This window comes from Galeopterus variegatus, unplaced genomic scaffold, assembly GCF_000696425.1.
Source record: "Galeopterus variegatus unplaced genomic scaffold, G_variegatus-3.0.2 Scaffold454, whole genome shotgun sequence".
NCBI lineage: Eukaryota > Metazoa > Chordata > Mammalia > Dermoptera > Cynocephalidae > Galeopterus > Galeopterus variegatus.
The window spans coordinates 179,005-195,746 of NW_007726565.1; the positions used below are offsets into that span (position 1 = coordinate 179,005).

Here is a 16,742-nt window from a genome sequence, read left to right on the forward strand (position 1 = left end):
GGGGGGCGGTGTCCGCGACCGCGCCCTCCAGAAGCCTGGCTCTGATTGTTTGCCGTGTCCATATGTCGCCCGTGCGGGGTCCCGCCCCAAGGCTGCGAGCGCCGACGGTCCGCGCAGAGGCTGCCGCGGGCTGGGGGGGCAGCCGCAGTGCCACGCTCTAAGGGCCAGCGGGTCCCGAGACGCGCGACAGTCAGGTTGCTCCGAGTAGGGTGACGTGTCGCGCAACGTCCCCAGAAGGCCCTTGGGGTGTCCTCCAGCTCGGGGTGGAGCCGGTAAGAGCCCGGCCCCAGCCGTCCTCAGCCCCGCGGGGCAGATGTGGCCGAGGGTCGGTGCCCCGGCGGACGGTGCCGCGCCAGGTGTCCTGGACTCGGCACGGGTGGAGCGCGGTGGTGTGACACCAGGTCCAGGGTCCGTCCCTGTGCTGGCCAGCGGGGAAACACACGCGCGCACCCACACGCTCTGCACGGGGACAGTGCCGCCGGCTCCGCGCACGACTCCACACACGCCGCCCTGCGTCCTTCCTTACGCGACGCTTCTTTCTGGAAAGATCTCGCTCCCTTAGCACCTGTAGTCTAGGGGCGCAGGAACCCTGATGGTCGCGCACCTGTTCCCCCAGAGCAGACCCCACAGATACCCACGGCCCAGCCTGGCCTGGCCTTGAAGGGCCATCCTAGGTGAGGAGTTTGGGGTCAGTATTGCAGAATGAAGGATGGGCATGGAGGGGTTCAGAAGAGCCTCTGGTGCCCATCCCGAGCTGACCCTGCACGTGCCCCCCTTTCCAATCTCCTGCCCGGTGTGGTCATAAAGGGAAACCTGAGACCCGAGCTGGGCGCAGGGACGCTGGACACTCACAGGGTTGCTCTCTCCTGGCTGTGGTCACTCTATTCCAGCAACCCGACTCTACACTTCACCTTAAGGAGCACATCCAGAACTTTCTCCTGGGCCACAACCTGGGCTTCGGAGACCCCGTGGGAACCCAGCTGTGCCCCTGAGGAGCTATGTGGCCACGGTGGGTCCCTTACTACCTTCTGCGTGGGGTTGGGGGTGGCGTGGATGAGGGGAACGTGATGAGGTCGCGTCCTGGTGACCAGTGAGTGTAGGTGCTCGGTCCCTTCCCTCTAGAGGAGCCCCCACCTGGCCTGCTGGTGGAGCTGCCCGCCTCGGTCCCCAGCGTCCTCTTCCCTAACTGCCCTGGGAAACCCAGCCAGAGCCCGGGGTCACCACCCAGCTTCCCCAGACCCTGGGCCCTCCTGACCTCGTCCCCTCTCCGGTCTGGCTCACCGTCTCATCAGCGCTCTGGGATCTGGTGGGACTGGGTTATTGAGGGTCTGTGGGTGTCAGGCTCTGTGTGCAGCCGGCTACCCTCAACAAGCTCGCAGCTTGGTGACTGTCTCTCACAGAAGGAGGACACAGCAGGCAGCAGGGCCTGAACATTTCCTGAGCGAGGCTCCGCCCACCCACGCGCTTGATGCCGGAATGCGCAGCATGGTGGAACCCAGGGCCCACTTGGTGCTGCCTGTGGCCCAGTGCAGGCCAGAGGGTCCCCCGCATGCCCTGGCCAGAGCCCATTGAGGTCTGCCTGGCCGCAGCTGACGGTGTCGGTGCAGTTCATGCAGCTGTCACGGTCGTGGTCAAGTGTGCTGAAGGAGCCACCCTCCTGTTTGTCCTTGTGGCCCGAGCCCCAGAACACATCCCTTGCATAGTGTGGCCAGCATGGGCAGCAGGCTCCATGGTCCCTCTCGCCTGTGCCCTCAGGGCTCCTCCCAACCCTGGCTGCCCAGGGCTGCCTCACCATCTGGGACCCCCAGGGCAGATGGAGGTGGGAAGTCAGGGGTCTCTGGGGCCGCATCCTCCCCCACCCCTGTGCAAGCTCACCACTCCCAGCCTGCTAGGGCATCTCAGCAGGGCAGGAAGAGTCCCTTGGGGGTAGTGGAGGTGGCCGAGAGCCCCCACCCCTCCCAGGTGCTCACCAGTGTTCCCCAAGTACTGGCTCAGGGTCAGCTGGTCCTCCTTGTCCACGTGGAAGTTGTCATAGTGGGCCCAAAGCATGAGACTGTCCACGTACCCCAGGTCCACCATCAGCTCAATCTGCAGGCCTGGCTGGGCCGTCACGTCCGAGATGTGCTGCAGCCCCAGCCAGTGGTCACCTGCAGGAGTGGGCACCCAGCCTTAGGCTGGCCACCTCCTCACACGCCCAGGCCACATCCCCCATTTCTGTGCCATCTACTCTAGAGGCCAGCCTCACTCCCTCCACTGTCCTTGCCCTGTGTTCCCAGTGAGTGTCAAAGAGGCAGCCCCAGGACAAGGCCCGGCTGTGCTCCCTCCTTCCTCCCAAGTCTCCAAAGCCCTGTTTGTACTTGTGCCAGCCCCTCCCTGCTCTGGTCTAGACTCTGAATCACAGTCCAGTCACCGTCCTCATGCGTGTCACAGAGCACCTGGCAGGGGCTGGGGCAGTTACCTGCTGTGGCCGGTCCACACAGGCCTGCCCCTCTGCCTCCCGAGAGGACATCCATGCTGCCCTAAGCAGCTTTTATTTGAGAAATGCACCTGCTTACCGATGTAATGCACACGTGCACCGTAACAGAGATCCGAACATCCAGAACGGGGGAAGGTCCAGTCGTGCCCCAGGGCTGCTGCTCAGCTTGGTGCAGGCCGCTTCCCTGCTGCTCTCAGGCTGCCTTCTTCCGTTCGACACTGCATCCTGGGGTCTTTCCCCTCCAGTCTTCAGAGTCCCTCCTCATTCTTTATTTTTTGTGACTGGCCACTGCAAGGATGAAACCCTGGACCTTGGTGTCATCAGCACCACGCTCTGACCAACTGAGCTGACTGGCCAGCCCTGTCCTTACTCTTAAACACCGCTGTGCCACGATCTCCTTGTTCATTCCTTTCCATATGCACATCTAGGTTTTGCCCAGACCCTCCAGATTATGGACAGTGCTCAGTGGACACCTCTGTGCCAGGCGAGAAGTGGAGGCTCTAGAAAGAGCCTGTGACCGATGCTCCATTAGGGAGTGAGCCTGGCCTTGCCCTTCCTCGTGCCAATCAAAAATATTAGTATCTTTTGTTTTTGCCAAACACATGGGCACAAAACACCTCATCAGTCACCGTCCCCCCGCCCCTACTGCAGGGCTGCTCACCTGGAAGGGGGCGCCGCCCCTCTGGCTGGACGGCGTATATGCGCTGCCGGCCCTCGGCTTGTCCACCCAGGTCTGAGGGCAGTCCCTCCCTGCCGGGATGCGGAGCCAGGAGAGGGCCGGGCCCCGGAACAATCCAGCATTTACTACCCTCATCCTGGCAGACAGACAGCCGCTGCCCCTCAGCTCAGGCCACAGCTGTCTCTTCTTTCTGAAGTGGTGTTGCTTTGGGCTCCCCCTCTGCTGGCCCCAGCCTTGGCGAGACCTAAATTCTGTATTCTTCCCACTACCTGGGATGCTTGTCCCCGACAGGTCAGTGCAGACCTCCCCTGCTGCCCCGGGGGTCTGCCGTGGCTCTCCCCACCTTCCTCTTCCCAGTGTGGCAGAGGTCTGGGGCTGCCCCAAGCACAGCTCGCCCGTCCTAACATGGGTCTAGGGCTGCCTGTCTTGATGACACCCTGACTGGGACCAGGTGGGTCCTCATGGGGAGTGGGCAGGCCTGCTGGTGGGGACTGCCCAAGGCCAGGAGGCTCAGCCTGTGCCCATCCAGCCCCTCTCCCACACACTGCCCCGCCAGACCTTGGGGTTTCAACACCACCCCCTGGATCTGTGGAGAGAAGACCCCAGTCGGGCAGGCTCAGCAGCTGTGAAGCCCCCAGCCCACCTCTGTGGCTCATAAGGCCCACCTGCTGGCTACCCTTACTGGCCCTCAGTAATGTACGTCCAAGTGGACCTAGGCCACAGAGAGGCAGAGGACAGTGAGCCCCAGCCTGGGGCAGGCAGCCATGCTTCCGGAAGGGGCAGACGTGTTAGGAAGAGCCCACCCAGCAGCCCACCAGCACAACCCTCTGCATCCCCACCGCCTCCAGCTGCAGGACAGCCCACCGCCCTGGATGCTCCTGGGCAGATCTGAGCTGCTGGTCCCAGTTGGGCCTTTTGTTCAGGCCTGGGGTTACCCTGCCTGCTCCCTCCCACATGTCGGGCGGGGGACTGAGCAGGGCAGGGAGCCCAAGGTGTGCACCAGACGGGGTGAAGGCGGGAGCTCTGAGCACGTCCCTTGGCTGGCACTGAGCGGGTAGAGGCAGGTGCTGGGGGCCCAGGACCTGTATCCTTTGCTGGAGGCAGGTGGCAGCAAGTCCCCCCAGGACCCTCTTGTCACCTGAGCCCCATGTCCACACACTTCACAAAACAGGAGCTTCCAAAATTAGAATTTATTTCAGTTTCTAAGGAATGAGATCCATAGTGTGTGACAACAAGGATAGGGCCCAGCCCCCACGGCCCCCACGGAGCACGCAGTGTGGGTTCCACATGATTTGATCACAATGAGCCAACACAGAGACAAACAGACGTTGCTATGGGCCTGTGCTGGGGCTGTGCAGACGGCACATGGTACACAGATCCCAGGAAGAGTGGATCCCATGCAGGGGTGTCTGGGCCAGGGTGCTGAGCAGGGCAGCACCCCAGTGGGCACAGACTGGCACCCACGCTGTCTGTGCACTGAGGGCTAGGGCCACCCCTGGGTACCCTGCTGGATACACAGGAAGCAGGTTCAAGCCCTCCCAACCCTGCAGGGAAGGGGCCACAACCCCCGCACTGGGCTGGAGGTGCAGGGCCCAGAGGGGCAGCCTGGACCCCCGGAGCCGACCTTCTGCAGCACACTCGCCCACCCAGGACACCGAGACCAAAAGAAAAAGACTTCCTCTTTGTCCTGACCAGATTTAAGGCTTGTATTTCCTGACATTTGCTTCAGTTTCTTCTTTTAAGTTAAAATTACCTGAGTAAAAAATTTTCAGATGTTTAAAAAAGCCAAAAACAGACAGGCCGAGCCCAGGATGCCACAGTGCAGCTGGGGTCAAAGCTCCGCGAGCCCACGCTGAGCAGCTGCATGGGGCATCCAGCCTCCCCAGGCTCGCCTGGCCCCGGAACCCACCGTGAGACACCCTGGGGCCAGATGCTGCTGCTGGATGGCGCATGAGAAGGCACAGTGAGGTAGGGACGGCTGCCAAGCCCCACACCTGGAGGCCTCAGCCCCTCCCCCAGCCCTGGCCACGGCCACCCTCGAGCTGGGCCATCTCGGTCCTGGTGCCAGTGAGCAGCCCCTGCAGTGTGTGGGGGTTGGGGAGGGGGATGCTGGGAAGCCTGAGCTCAAATAGTTAAATAATCCTTTATTTGGGCGGGTTGGGGGAGGGGAAGGCAGGAAGGAGAGGGCAGGTGTGGCTTGGCCTGGACCCCCATGGGGGGTGGCACAGGCCTCAGGTGGGCTTGGATGCGCTTGGCACCCAAGAAGTTCCCGCGGGTGGCACCAGCTCCTCAGGAGCCCCTCAGCTGTGACGCGGGGGAGCAGCCCTGCCACGCTGCCCCTTGGCCATGGCCACTCCCTCGGCAGCACCTCCTACTGTCGCGGCCCAGCCACGGACGCCCTCTGGAGGCAGTACTGCGCGGCGGGCAGCGACAGGACCAGGCTCACGGTGCGGCGGCCCATCCAGTACAGGCCGTAGCCCAGCAGGCTGAAGAAGGCGGCCTTCACGGCCAGCCGGGACACTCTTCCGGAGATGGACGGCGGGGGGACGCTGGGGGAGGGAGGGGAGGGCTGGGCCTGGCTGGGCCTGGGCTCCCCAAGCCCCAGCCCCAGGCATGGAGTCACCGCTACTTGCGGTTGGCATCCCAGGGGCCCAGCCTCCACGTTGGGGGCTCGAGGGGCGGAACCCAGACCACGGGGGGTGGGCGCTCACGTCATGATCTCCTGGATGTTGAGGTCGGTGCTCCAGTTCTTCTCAATGCCAGGCACGTGGCCCATGCCCACAACACCCACGACCACAGAGGGGACGCACTTCCTGGGCTCAGCTGTGGGGGAGGAAGCCAGGGGTCAGCACCAGTGCAGGAGCCACAGCAACCCAGGGAGCCCCGTGTGGGCAGCTGGTCACCATCAGAGGCGCGTGGCAGCTCGAAGCGACGGGCAGCCTGCCGCAGCATGTAGGTCAGGTAGATGTCGCGCTCTGAGACGATGGTGCGGTGCAGGTCGGGAAACTCGCCGATCATCTCAGCCATCATCTGCTCCAGCAGGTCCTTCTGCTTGCAGCGCTCCACGTCATCCTTGCTGGGGGCAGAGGGCACGGCTGCTAGCCCCCCAAGGATGGGGGTGGGGGGATGGCTGCAGGGGGCTGGTGCTATTCACACAGGTCAGGGACCACAGCACCATTTACTTGGAATTTATGGTGGAACAAAGGGGCAGAGAGGAACTCGTTTGAGGAGCTTGGCCCAGCTGGCACGAGACAGCAGGTGTGGCCACATGTAGATGTGCCACATGGTGAGGCCAGGCCTGGGCTATACATGGGCCTAGCACCCTCCCCCAGACCACCCTGTGGGTCGTCCCTGGGCTGCTAGCCACTATTCCCAGGCCAAGGCTGCCCTACCTGATCGGGTCTGACAGGAAACACAGGCCCCAGGCCAGCTTGACCTTCTGCCAGAAGGAGAGGGCGGCGATGGCCCGCTTGAAGGTTACTGGGATGGGCCGGTCACCCAGGTGGAACTTGCAGAAAGGCACCTTGCTGGCCTGCAGCAGAGGCCGGGGATAGGGAGTCATGGGCGCCCTGGACAGCTCCCGCTAGCCCCACACTCCTCTCCTGGGAGCCACATCCAGGCAGTCGCCCCCCAGACTGTGCCCAGTGCCCACCTCTTTGAAGGCCTCCCTGAACTCGCCTCCAGGGGCCATGCCTAGCTGCTCGGTGATGTGGGCAGACACCTTCAGCAGCAGCATTTGCATGAGGCCAGACATGAGCCCGTTCTGCAGGGAGAGGGGAGCAGGTGTCAGCCACGCTGTGCACAGGGCAAGGCAGGCAGAGCAGTTCTGGAGGGATGGGGCCCAGGAGCGCAGCCTTGCAGAGGAGTCAGCTCTGCACACAGGGCCATGTCCTCAGCCCCCTCCACGCCCAAGATGTGGGGCCGCCCTGTCAGTGGGAGGATTGGACCAGAGCAGGCGCATTCTGGCCTCAACAACCACTGTTCAAATCCATCTCCTTGATAGAGTTCTGGTTAAGATGGCGGAATAGAGGGTCCCCAGCGTCACTCTCTCCCACAAAACAACCAGTTTACAACTATAAACATGTAACATCAGCCAAGGTGGGGCTGCTGGAGCTCGGGAAGAGGAGGAGAGACCTACAGAGTGCATGAAGGTGGGAGAGACCATGATGAGAGAAAGAAAAAGCTGCTGTGAGCGTTTCAGGCTGCGGCTGCTTTAAGTCTCCAGCTGCTGAGCAACTGCAGCAGCAGCCGGCAGAAGCCGCAGCTGTGCCCTTTGGATGGAGTTATTTGGAGGTGGCAGGTGAGAAGAGGGACTTGGTGGCCCCCAGGACAGCAAGACCACTAATAGGATTCCCGTGGACCCACGCAGAAGCTAGGAGCCAGAACAGCTGAAAAAGGGGAGCCATTCAGAGGCTGGTGAGTCATCACAAGGGACTGGCACACTGGAAGAACACTGGGCACAGCCAGGACAGCTGGTCCACCCCCCAATCAGCACAGGACCACTCGGAGGAGACTGGTCAGGACTACAGAATTGCATGCGGTGCAGTTTGATGAAAAACTCAGGCCCAGATCAGAGTTTCTATACAACCCAGGTGCACCGGGTCTCTGGAGAGCTGGAAGTACCTATACGGTCAACCATTACACCCTGAGCTGCACGAAAAGCCTTCCCTAGGGAAACAGCAGCAAAGCAGCAATTTAGCTCAGCCACAGAGCTCAAGTACTGGTTCCCACAGGAAGTTCCCCTGTTTTAAAAGCAAGCAAAGGACAAAAAATTAGTTCTGGCCCAGGCATACCACCCGCGCCTTATGGCCCAACCAGGGACCCGAGGCGTGGAGCCAGGGACCGGACCCTCCTCCCAGAACCAGGCACACCACACCAGCACCTTGGGGCCGGCCTGGGGACCTGGGGCATGGAGAAGGGGACCGGACCCGCATCTCACATCCAGGCACACCACGCCAGCGCCTCAGGGCCCACTTGGGGACCTGAGGCATGGATCCAGGGACCAGACACTCCCCACAACCAGGCACACCACAAGCACCAAGGAGCAGGCCAAAAACATCTCCTCCATCTGGGTGGCCCATCACAGCCACCACAGTAACCATGGCTGCCATGAAAGCAGCTAAATGCCACAACCACCACACAGATGGCCTGCTAGCCACTGAAGCGCATTGACACAAGGAGAGTCACCAGCAGAGACCAAAGAAAAGAAGAGGATGTCTCTCTCCACAAAGCCCATTTCAGAGTGACAGAAGAAGCATCTGCTCTATGATAATATTGGGGGACCTGATCACACCTGTCAGCATTGGACAGATCGTCTAGGCAACAAATCAACAGAGTAACCAGTATCCTTTCAGAAGGAGAGAAGGAATCTAGGGTAATTACAGGGACGGAGGGGAGAGGGAGGGGATGGGGAGAGATTGGACAAGGGGCATAAAGAATAAGTATGATTTTAACAATATATATGCTAGTAATATTGATTTGATCAACATATCTCAATGTGGAACCCCCAAAATATGTATAATCAATTTTGATTTAATAAAAATTAAAAAAATAATAAAAAATAAAAAAAAAAATAAAAAAAACCAAAACAAATGCATCTCCTCTTTAAAAAATCCTTTATAAAACAGTGGTGTTGAAAAGGGCCATTGCACACTGTCAGGGATGGCCAGACCGTGTGTTTGTGGGGCACAGGCTGATCCTGGGCAAACGGGCTGGAGTCCAGGCCTTGCAGAGGCAGCCTGTCCCTCCCCACGTCTGCCTGCAGAGGCCAACAAAGACAGCGGCAGGGACACCAGGCACGCCACATCGACACTGACATGGTGCCAGGCTGGCAGCCTCTGGGGATGCTTCTCCCAGGAAGGGCAGCAAGGCTCTGGAGGCCACTGCACCCTCCCAAGGCTGGCAGCACCTGGACCCCTGGGAGCATCCTGCCTGCTCAGAGTGTCCTTGCTTGCGTGGGGGCCTGGAGCATAATAAACAGTATAGACTGACACGAAACCTGCAGTGGGTGACTCGGGCCAGATGGTACCAGCTGGAGCTCCAGAGAGGCTGGCCTGCGGTGCCCGGCCCTAGCTGGACTGGGGTCTGTAAAGGCCTTTGGTGACTTCCCTCACCCAGGGGAATTCACAGATGAAAATCAGGTACCAGCAGGTGTTTGGGGACATTTCCACAAGACCGTGCTAACACTGTCCTTTGGACAAGGGCGAGGTGTACTGATCGCAGTCAGGGTTACACGTGCCAATCTCCTCTGAAAACATAGAGGCGAATGAGCCAGTGCTGCCTGGGTCTCGGTTCTCCTGTCACCGTGGGGCTGAGGGTGCAGGATGAGGAGCACCCAGCTCTGCCTTGGGCCTGAGAGCCTGGGAGCCACACAGGGGTCTGGGGCCTGCTCTGAGGCCCGCCCCATCCCCAGTGACCTGCTAGGCAAACTTGGGCTCCCTGGGGCTCCTCAAGGCACTGACCAACTCCTGCTTTGGGGTCTGAAACCGGATGAACAAGCCCCTCTCTTCTCCCACTGGCCAGGGTGAAGGGTCCTCCACCAGACAGAGCCCCCCAGGGCAGAGAAGAGCCCACTGCACTGACCAGAAGGCCGGGTCTACCCCAGGCCCCGGTGACGAGGGCGGAGCTGGGTGAGGGCACGCAGGTGGCTTTGGGCCCCCTTCTCTGCAGAGTGGAGAGCCAGCTGCCGACCCCAGCGGTGCGGGCCCCTGTGCACACCTGTCTCACGGCCTGCTGCAGCTTCTCCAGGCTGATCTCCTTGGCCTCGCGCAGCAGTGTCCGCTCGTCCATCTTCAGCATGGACACCCGGTACTGGCAGAGCTCCACCACCACCACGTCAGGCTGCACCTCCCGGATGGTCTGCAAGGGCCGCGGGTCACCCCTCATGAGGACACAGCCCTGCATGCCTGCGGCAGAGCCACAACCAGGACAGGAAGGCCACACCTGAGGGCACCCAGTGTTGGTGCGACCCCAGTGCTGACGGGCTATGCTGCTGTGCTGATAACTCAACCCTCTAAGTGACCACAGAGGGAAGGTGTGAGAGGCTCACCTGTCACTATGGCAGATAAAGAACCCAAAGCATTCACAGTCCTGGGCAGGAAGCATGACCTCATGACCCTGGTACTGCAAGAGGCGGCCGCCTGGCTGCGGTGGCCACACTGACGGGGCCTGCGAGGGGACACTGGTGTGACGACCAGTGGGTGGTGCTCACCCGCACTACGTCCCTCTTGCTGTCGTCGCTGAAGTGGGCCGTGCCCACCACATACACCCTGCTCCCGTCCTCCGCCACCAGCCGGGTCACGGTGCGTGGCAGGTTGGGCTGCTCGCGCCGCCGCTTCAGCTTCATCTCCAGGAGCAGGTTGAAGGCGTCCACGTCAGCTACAATGACAGCAGAGGTCACTGTGTGCCCAGGCCGAGGCCCAGCTCTGGGGACAGCTGCCCACACACTGGCAGGCTCTGGTGGCGGAGGGCAGGGGGGCACCGGCCTCGGTTGCAGCTCAACCAGGGGGAAAGGACCCAAGTAGACGGGAGTCGGTGCCCACCTTAGGGGCACACTGGGGTGCAGCAAGGAAGGGCAGCGCTCCTATAGCCCAGCACCCTGAGGCCAGCCCCTGCAGAAGGCTCCCCGCAGCCTGGAAGAATAGCTACTGCCAGGGGCCCCTGGTGCCGTTTCTGAGGCCAGCAGAGGACACTGACCCTGGTTGGCCCAGCCTCACAGCACCGGCCCTGGGCCTTGTCCAGGGCCCTGCCGGCCGGGCAGTGGCCTCCCTTCCCCTCCCACATCCCTAGTCTGGCTGAGACCCCAAGGGAAGACATACACAGGTTCTGGGGGTCTCCGGAAAGCACCCTGGGCACCGACTCTGAAGTCCCTGACGTCACGATGGGTTCCACATCGGCCTGCAGGAGGAGGGAAGAGGTCACGCTGGGTGTCTATGCATCCTGGATGGCCAAGAAGTGTGTGTGGCTGCCCCGTGTCCCTGGGACTCTACCCCCCGCGCCACCGTCAGCTGTCACGGTGCCTGCAAGCAGACAGGGCCCCTCTCCCACAGAGCAGCTTCCCGCCTGACTGGAGACTGCATGACCCCTGTCCCAGGATGTCACACCGTGGGGAGGGCAGTGTCCTCTGCGGCCCCGCGCTCTGCTGTGAGGCCACAGTGCAGACACTGCCCAGCCCCAGACCGTTCAGGAGGAAGAGCCCGGGGCCCCCGCCTCCCACTCACCTCCTGAGGCGGCTGCTCCCCCTCCCCCTCCATGGCTGGGTGGCTTCCAGCACCGGCACCGCTGGGGGAAGCCTGAGGAGACACAGAGGCCGTGCTCACCTGGGGCTGGGACTGCGGCCTCCCCTCCCCGGCAGCACCGCCTGCCACCTCCTGCCGGTCCCAGGCTGCCGAGGTCCCTGGTCTTCTGGGGTCGGGACCAGGTGGGAAAGGATGGCTGCAGCAGGCCAGGCCTCTACCGTGAAGAAGACACAGGTGATGTGCACAGCGAGTCGCCGCAGTGCAGGGGTCAGAGCTGAGCCGGAGCTGGGGACGCCCGACCCCCAGCCTGGCGCATGAGCAGATGCAGTGGAAGAAGACAGTCATGTCCCAACCGTGCGGAACTCCTGAGCGGGGCTTATTTTAGGACACGGCAACGTGGCCGCTGTCCCTGTATGGACCCCAAAAAGTCCTTCACAGGAACTCCCAGCCCTCGCAGTAATCACAGCTCTGGCCTGAGTCACGCAGAGATGTGCAGCCCAGAGGCGGGGCAGGGAACGCACACGGGGAAAAGAAGCCGCGCTAGAAACACGACGGCCCCTCAGAGGACGTTGCGGCACCGCGTTCCTCCCAGTCTTTCTCAGAAAGGAACCAGGAGCTCCGGGCAGGGCTGGCACTGGCTCCAGGCACCAGCTCCACAGCAGCAGTAAGACCCGTGCCCGGGGTGGCCAGAGCAGGGATCAGCGGCCACGCTTGTGCGGGTCACGCTCTCTGCCTCCACGGGGTTCTCCTGGATTTGCTCAGCCGCAAGAGGAGCACAGCGCTCGACAGACTTGAGGGACTTGGGCACCTCCCGGGGCACGGACGCCCTGGTAGAGTTGTTAACACACTCAAAGCAGAATGTGCGAGCCTCCGCAGGAGCCAGGAGCGTGTGCACGGCAGCACCAGCACACGCAGGCACACGCCACGGCTCTGTAACAAACACGCCGCAGGGGGAGGAAGATTTGGCAGGTGGGCCAAGGGCAGTGTTGGGAAAATAGAATGGTTTGGTCAGGGCCCTTGCCTCGGGTCCACACATGCGCCAGTGTATCTTTTTAGTTTTGTTTTAGAGAGAGCGAGAGAGAGAGAGGGAGAGAGAGAAAGGGAAGAGAGTCTGAGTGAGGCAGGCGGGCCGGCATCGGCCTCAGGTGTCCGCTCGGTGCAGCCATGCTTTCCAACCTATGGCTCCAAGGACCTTTTGGCCGGTTACCTAGCTCATAGACCTGCGTGAAGGGGTCTGGTGACCCAGCCTGGCATATGAAGGGTTTGAGAATGGGCTTGAGGGGTCTGTGAGCTCCAGACCCACCCCTAGCTCAACAATCAGCCCAGTTGGTGCAGGATTACTGGCAGGTAAAAGAGCCCGACAACTGGTGTGGTCACCTAGCTTTACAACTGGCGTCATGAATAGGATTAAGAGCTAGACAACTGGCGCCGTGAGGATACCAGGCCTTAGCCTAGCCAGACGGGCAGTGTGCAGGCCGAATGGGGACCCCACTGGAGAACATGGGCTACAGATGATGAGCCTGCTGGAGGAGTCTGATGACCGCTGGATGCAGTAGCGTCAGGCAGCGATTCTAATCTGTCTGCAGCGTGTTTGGGAAGGTATCCTGGTTTTTTTCAAAGTGTCTGCACCTGCCAGAGATGTGTCCTTCCGGGTGAAGCAATGCACCTGGTGGGGGTGCAGGTGGATGAGGGCTTGGCTGACCCCACATTTGCTGCACGAGCTTCCCAGTTCACTCCCGCTACACTGTTGCCACCCACCTCTTGAAACTCTCATAGCGGAAAGTAAAACAAGCAGTAAATGAATACGAGGCTGCCGCAGGCTCTTTCTCCTCTGCACCCTGCAGTCACTCAGCTGTAGCACGCAGACCTGGGCCCTCCGGCCAGCATCAAGGACCTACATCCCTGGGCCTGGTCCTGGCGGTCACTGCACCTCTTAGCTCGTTTCCTCATCTGCAAACAGGAAGTAATCCTCTGTGGTGTGTGGAGGGCAGCTCAGGGGCCAGGTGGGCAGGGACAGCTCAGAATAGGGCAATGGGTCAGGGCCAGAAGGAGCAACCTGGCCATGGGTGGGGGTGGGGGTCAGCTGAGACTAGAAAGGGCAGCGGTCAAACCCCAAGTAGGCCTCTGCAGCGGGGAAGGGAGCCCACCCCTAGGCACAGCCCTGGGGTCTCGGTGCCTGGCTCAGCCTCCAGAGCAGGGCTTCCACTCCCCTGCACTTGGATTTCTGAGTTTGGACCCCCCTCCCTCTGGGCCCATCCAGGAAGCAGCCTTGCTGGCACCCGGTCTGAGCCTGCCAGGCCTTGGCCAAATCCCACAGGCATTGGCTCATCTGGGCCTCACCCCCAGGCCCTCCTTCTTCCTTGATTTACAGATTAAAGTGCCCCACTGATGCCAGGCACCCACCGAAACATAAACAGGAAGGTGTGCAGAGCTGCCTGGAGGAGCATGCCCCCAGTACGGCTGTGACTAGTGCCCATTCCGTACCAGGGCCAGCCCCTCCCACTCCCTGAGGCCAGACAGTGGCCCCAGGGGCTCATCGACCCAGGGCAGCCTGCCAGGGAAACAGGAGATAATCGTCCTCAGTCCAGCTTAACACATGGAAGCAAACAGTCCTACTTATAAGCAGCACCGGGCTGCCAAAGCACTAGGGAAAAACCTCTTAAGAAAACACCCTGTGCGGCCAGCAGGAGGCTGTGTGACAGCCAGCGAATGGGAGGCGACCACGTCCTTCCCTCCCATGGGTGTGGCGGCCGCAGGTCAGCGGTCGGCCTCTGCCTGCCCTCGGTGTGCTCGGACTGGTCAGACCCAGGGCTCTGAGGCGGCCATGGAGAGGCCCAGGGCCCAGCTCAGGCCATGCGTGGGGGATGCAAGCTCAAGCCTCCAAGAATCGGCAGATGTGGGGGTCAGAGGACAGAGAGGCCAGCATGGCCAGAAGTCAAGCCTTGAGCCCCACGATGGCTGGGCTACTCCACTGCAGTGCCAGGACCCGCCCCTTCCAGCTCCCAGCACTGGCCCCCCAGTGCCAAGAGTCTGTGGTTCTGAGCGTCTCTGTCTGACGTTATCACTTCCACACATCTTCCAACACTCTCGGCCACGGCCCCTGGACACCCTCTTCGGATGTAATTTCAGCACCTACTAACACCCCCCCCGTCCCCACTTGCAGTTGTGTGTTGTCAGATATTTATGGCTGTGACCCAGGTCTCTCCCAGCTGCCTGGAGGAGAGCGAAGGGCCCTTCCCCAGACCCCCAAAACCACCGTGCCTGGCCTCCATCTCCCTGCATCCTTCCTTTCCTCCAGCACAGCCTCTGCACCGAGGGCCCCAACACTGGGCCCGGCACTGTCGGCCTCAGCAGCCTGTACTTCCCACCTGGCCTTTTTGGACAGGCTCAGGCCCATCAGCACAGATCAGCAGACCCCTTGCTGCCACCTCCAGGAGAATAAGTGCCTCTCTTCTAATCCCCACTGGCTGGACAACTCCAGGGAGCCCAGCACGCGGCTTCCGACACTGTTACCCGGCTACACAGCAAGGCTGATGCGCTGGAGCCTATGGGACCCAGTGAGAAGCAGATGACACCTCTGTCAGCTCAACTGCTCTTCACGGCGCAGGACTGGGCTCGTGCTGTACACAGTGTGTGGAAAAAGCCACCTCAGCAAGGCTGGAGGGCAAACAGGCCAGGCCGCAGACAGCGGGGAAATGGCCACAGGGCTGGTCAGATCTCAGACACATACTTGACGTTGTGTTGCCCTGGGTAGGACGCCTCAGCTGGCTCAGCCTCAGTTTAAAGAAGATTCTCAGCACCTGCTTCAGGGCCAGCATCCACCTGTCCACACATAGAAGGTCCTCTCTTGGTCACACAATGTGAACCACATCCAGGGACACTCCAGCCCTCTCAGATGCTCTGCTGGGTGTGGGCTGTCCCCTGGATGGAGAAAAGGGTCAAAACCCACAGGGTAAGAAAAGAACCAGCAGCCAGGTTTAAGGAGACCCCAGACAGTGCCTGAAAATACTCATTCTCCAAGCACTCTGCTTTCTCATGTGTAGAAAGGGACAGCACAGTGGTCTGGCTTGAAAACTGTAATCCTTCACACAGACAAAAGCAGCAGAATCACTTATGAGCTCTCAGAAGAACAAATCTCAACCCTCTGAGAACTTCCAACAGCCCCCAAGAGGGCACATCCTGCTCCGTGTACAAGAGAAGGTGCCAGGCTCAGGGGGCTGGAAAAGCCCTACTTGCATCAGGGACCCACCTGGGTGTGCAGCCCTGGGACAAAAGTCATTGGATGAGGTTAATACCTGACACATTTGTCCAGCATCCATCAGACGGCTCAGTGTGAGTGGCAGGCTATGGGGTCCATGGCCACCTCAGACTGCACCTCCCACCCGCCCAGGCCTTGTGGCTCTTCCCTCTCCCGGGCACTACTGCTGTGGACTGAACTGTGCCCCTCAAACTCATATGCTGAAGCCGTTACCCCCAATATGATGGTATTAGGAAATGGGGCCTTGGGGAGGTGACTGGGTTCAGATGAGGTCATGAGGGTGGAGCCCCACGATGGGGTCAGTGCCCTTCTAGGAACAGACACAGACAGCTCTCACTCCCTGCCCCGTCCATGAGGGTACATTGAGAAGGGGCTGTCCACAAGCAAGAAAACAGGCCCTCAGCAACCGAGTCCACCGGCATCTTGTCCCCTCACCCTTCTAACAACTGTTCCCCAGATCCCAGCCTGGCTTCCCGGTGCTGGCCAAAGGCAGACCAGCACCAAAAGGAATTCGTAGAAAGACCCTCACCTCTCAACCGACCCATCGGGCCTGCTCAGAAAGCCAGGGGTGTCAAACTGGAAAGACCCGGGGCTGGCAGAAAGAAATGACAGGCTGGGAGGTAGCAGGGTGTGGCCCAAAGCCCTGACCTGCCTTACACCCCTTTTCTGAAGCCTGGGCATCTGTGGCCACTGGAAACCCCTCCTGGATTGGGCAGGACTAGCTTTATGCGGATGTGGCAGTTTGGGACGAGAGGGGAAACTAACTTGCACCTGACTTGCAGCCCTATAAAGCTCCTTGGCCAGCACATGTGGCCGACCCCGCTGGGGCCCAGTCACTGTTCAAGCAGGGCCCCCGCACGGGCCGTCACCGCGGGGTGCTGTGCAGGGCTGGCCTTTCCCCGCAGCCTGCTCCTGGCAGCTCGCCCAGCAGCCTCGGACACCGCGGTAGCACGGCCATCCTGCGGCGCCGACCGGCAGCCCCCTGGGCGGCTCTCCCTCCCTCCCGGTCACAGCGTGGGGGACAGCGGCCCGGGGAGGGCGCTGCGCCTGGAGGCCCATCCGCCGTTCTGCTAAGGAGGCTGCCCCGAGCCC

At 61.2% G+C, this 16,742-nt stretch overlaps 2 protein-coding genes across 3 annotated transcripts in view; both read right to left on the reverse strand.

Moving 5' to 3' along the window:
- The window catches only part of LOC103587490 (selenoprotein O), a 21,454-nt gene extending 17,150 nt beyond the window's left edge, over positions 1 to 4,304 (reverse strand). The window contains exons 1-4 of the mRNA XM_008568963.1: positions 4,294 to 4,304; positions 3,138 to 3,226; positions 1,971 to 2,147; positions 1,458 to 1,516 (exon numbers count right to left, since the gene is read on the reverse strand). Coding sequence (XP_008567185.1) covers positions 1,458 to 1,516; positions 1,971 to 2,147; positions 3,138 to 3,226; positions 4,294 to 4,304 — 336 coding nt within the window. The remainder of the gene's footprint in view (positions 1 to 1,457; positions 1,517 to 1,970; positions 2,148 to 3,137; positions 3,227 to 4,293) is intronic.
- Positions 4,305 to 4,330: 26 nt separating this feature from the next.
- Positions 4,331 to 16,742, reverse strand: part of TRABD (TraB domain containing) — an 18,139-nt gene continuing 5,727 nt past the window's right edge. The window contains exons 2-10 of one of the 2 annotated variants that reach the window (XM_008568949.1): positions 11,375 to 11,446; positions 10,973 to 11,051; positions 10,366 to 10,532; positions 9,873 to 10,013; positions 6,808 to 6,918; positions 6,548 to 6,687; positions 6,059 to 6,231; positions 5,867 to 5,978; positions 4,331 to 5,704 (exon numbers count right to left, since the gene is read on the reverse strand). In XM_008568949.1, the coding sequence (XP_008567171.1) occupies positions 5,527 to 5,704; positions 5,867 to 5,978; positions 6,059 to 6,231; positions 6,548 to 6,687; positions 6,808 to 6,918; positions 9,873 to 10,013; positions 10,366 to 10,532; positions 10,973 to 11,051; positions 11,375 to 11,446 (1,173 nt within the window). In that variant the 3' untranslated portion in view covers positions 4,331 to 5,526. The remainder of the gene's footprint in view (positions 5,705 to 5,866; positions 5,979 to 6,058; positions 6,232 to 6,547; positions 6,688 to 6,807; positions 6,919 to 9,872; positions 10,014 to 10,365; positions 10,533 to 10,972; positions 11,052 to 11,374; positions 11,447 to 16,742) is intronic. The other variant, XM_008568948.1, reaches the window with a different exon arrangement.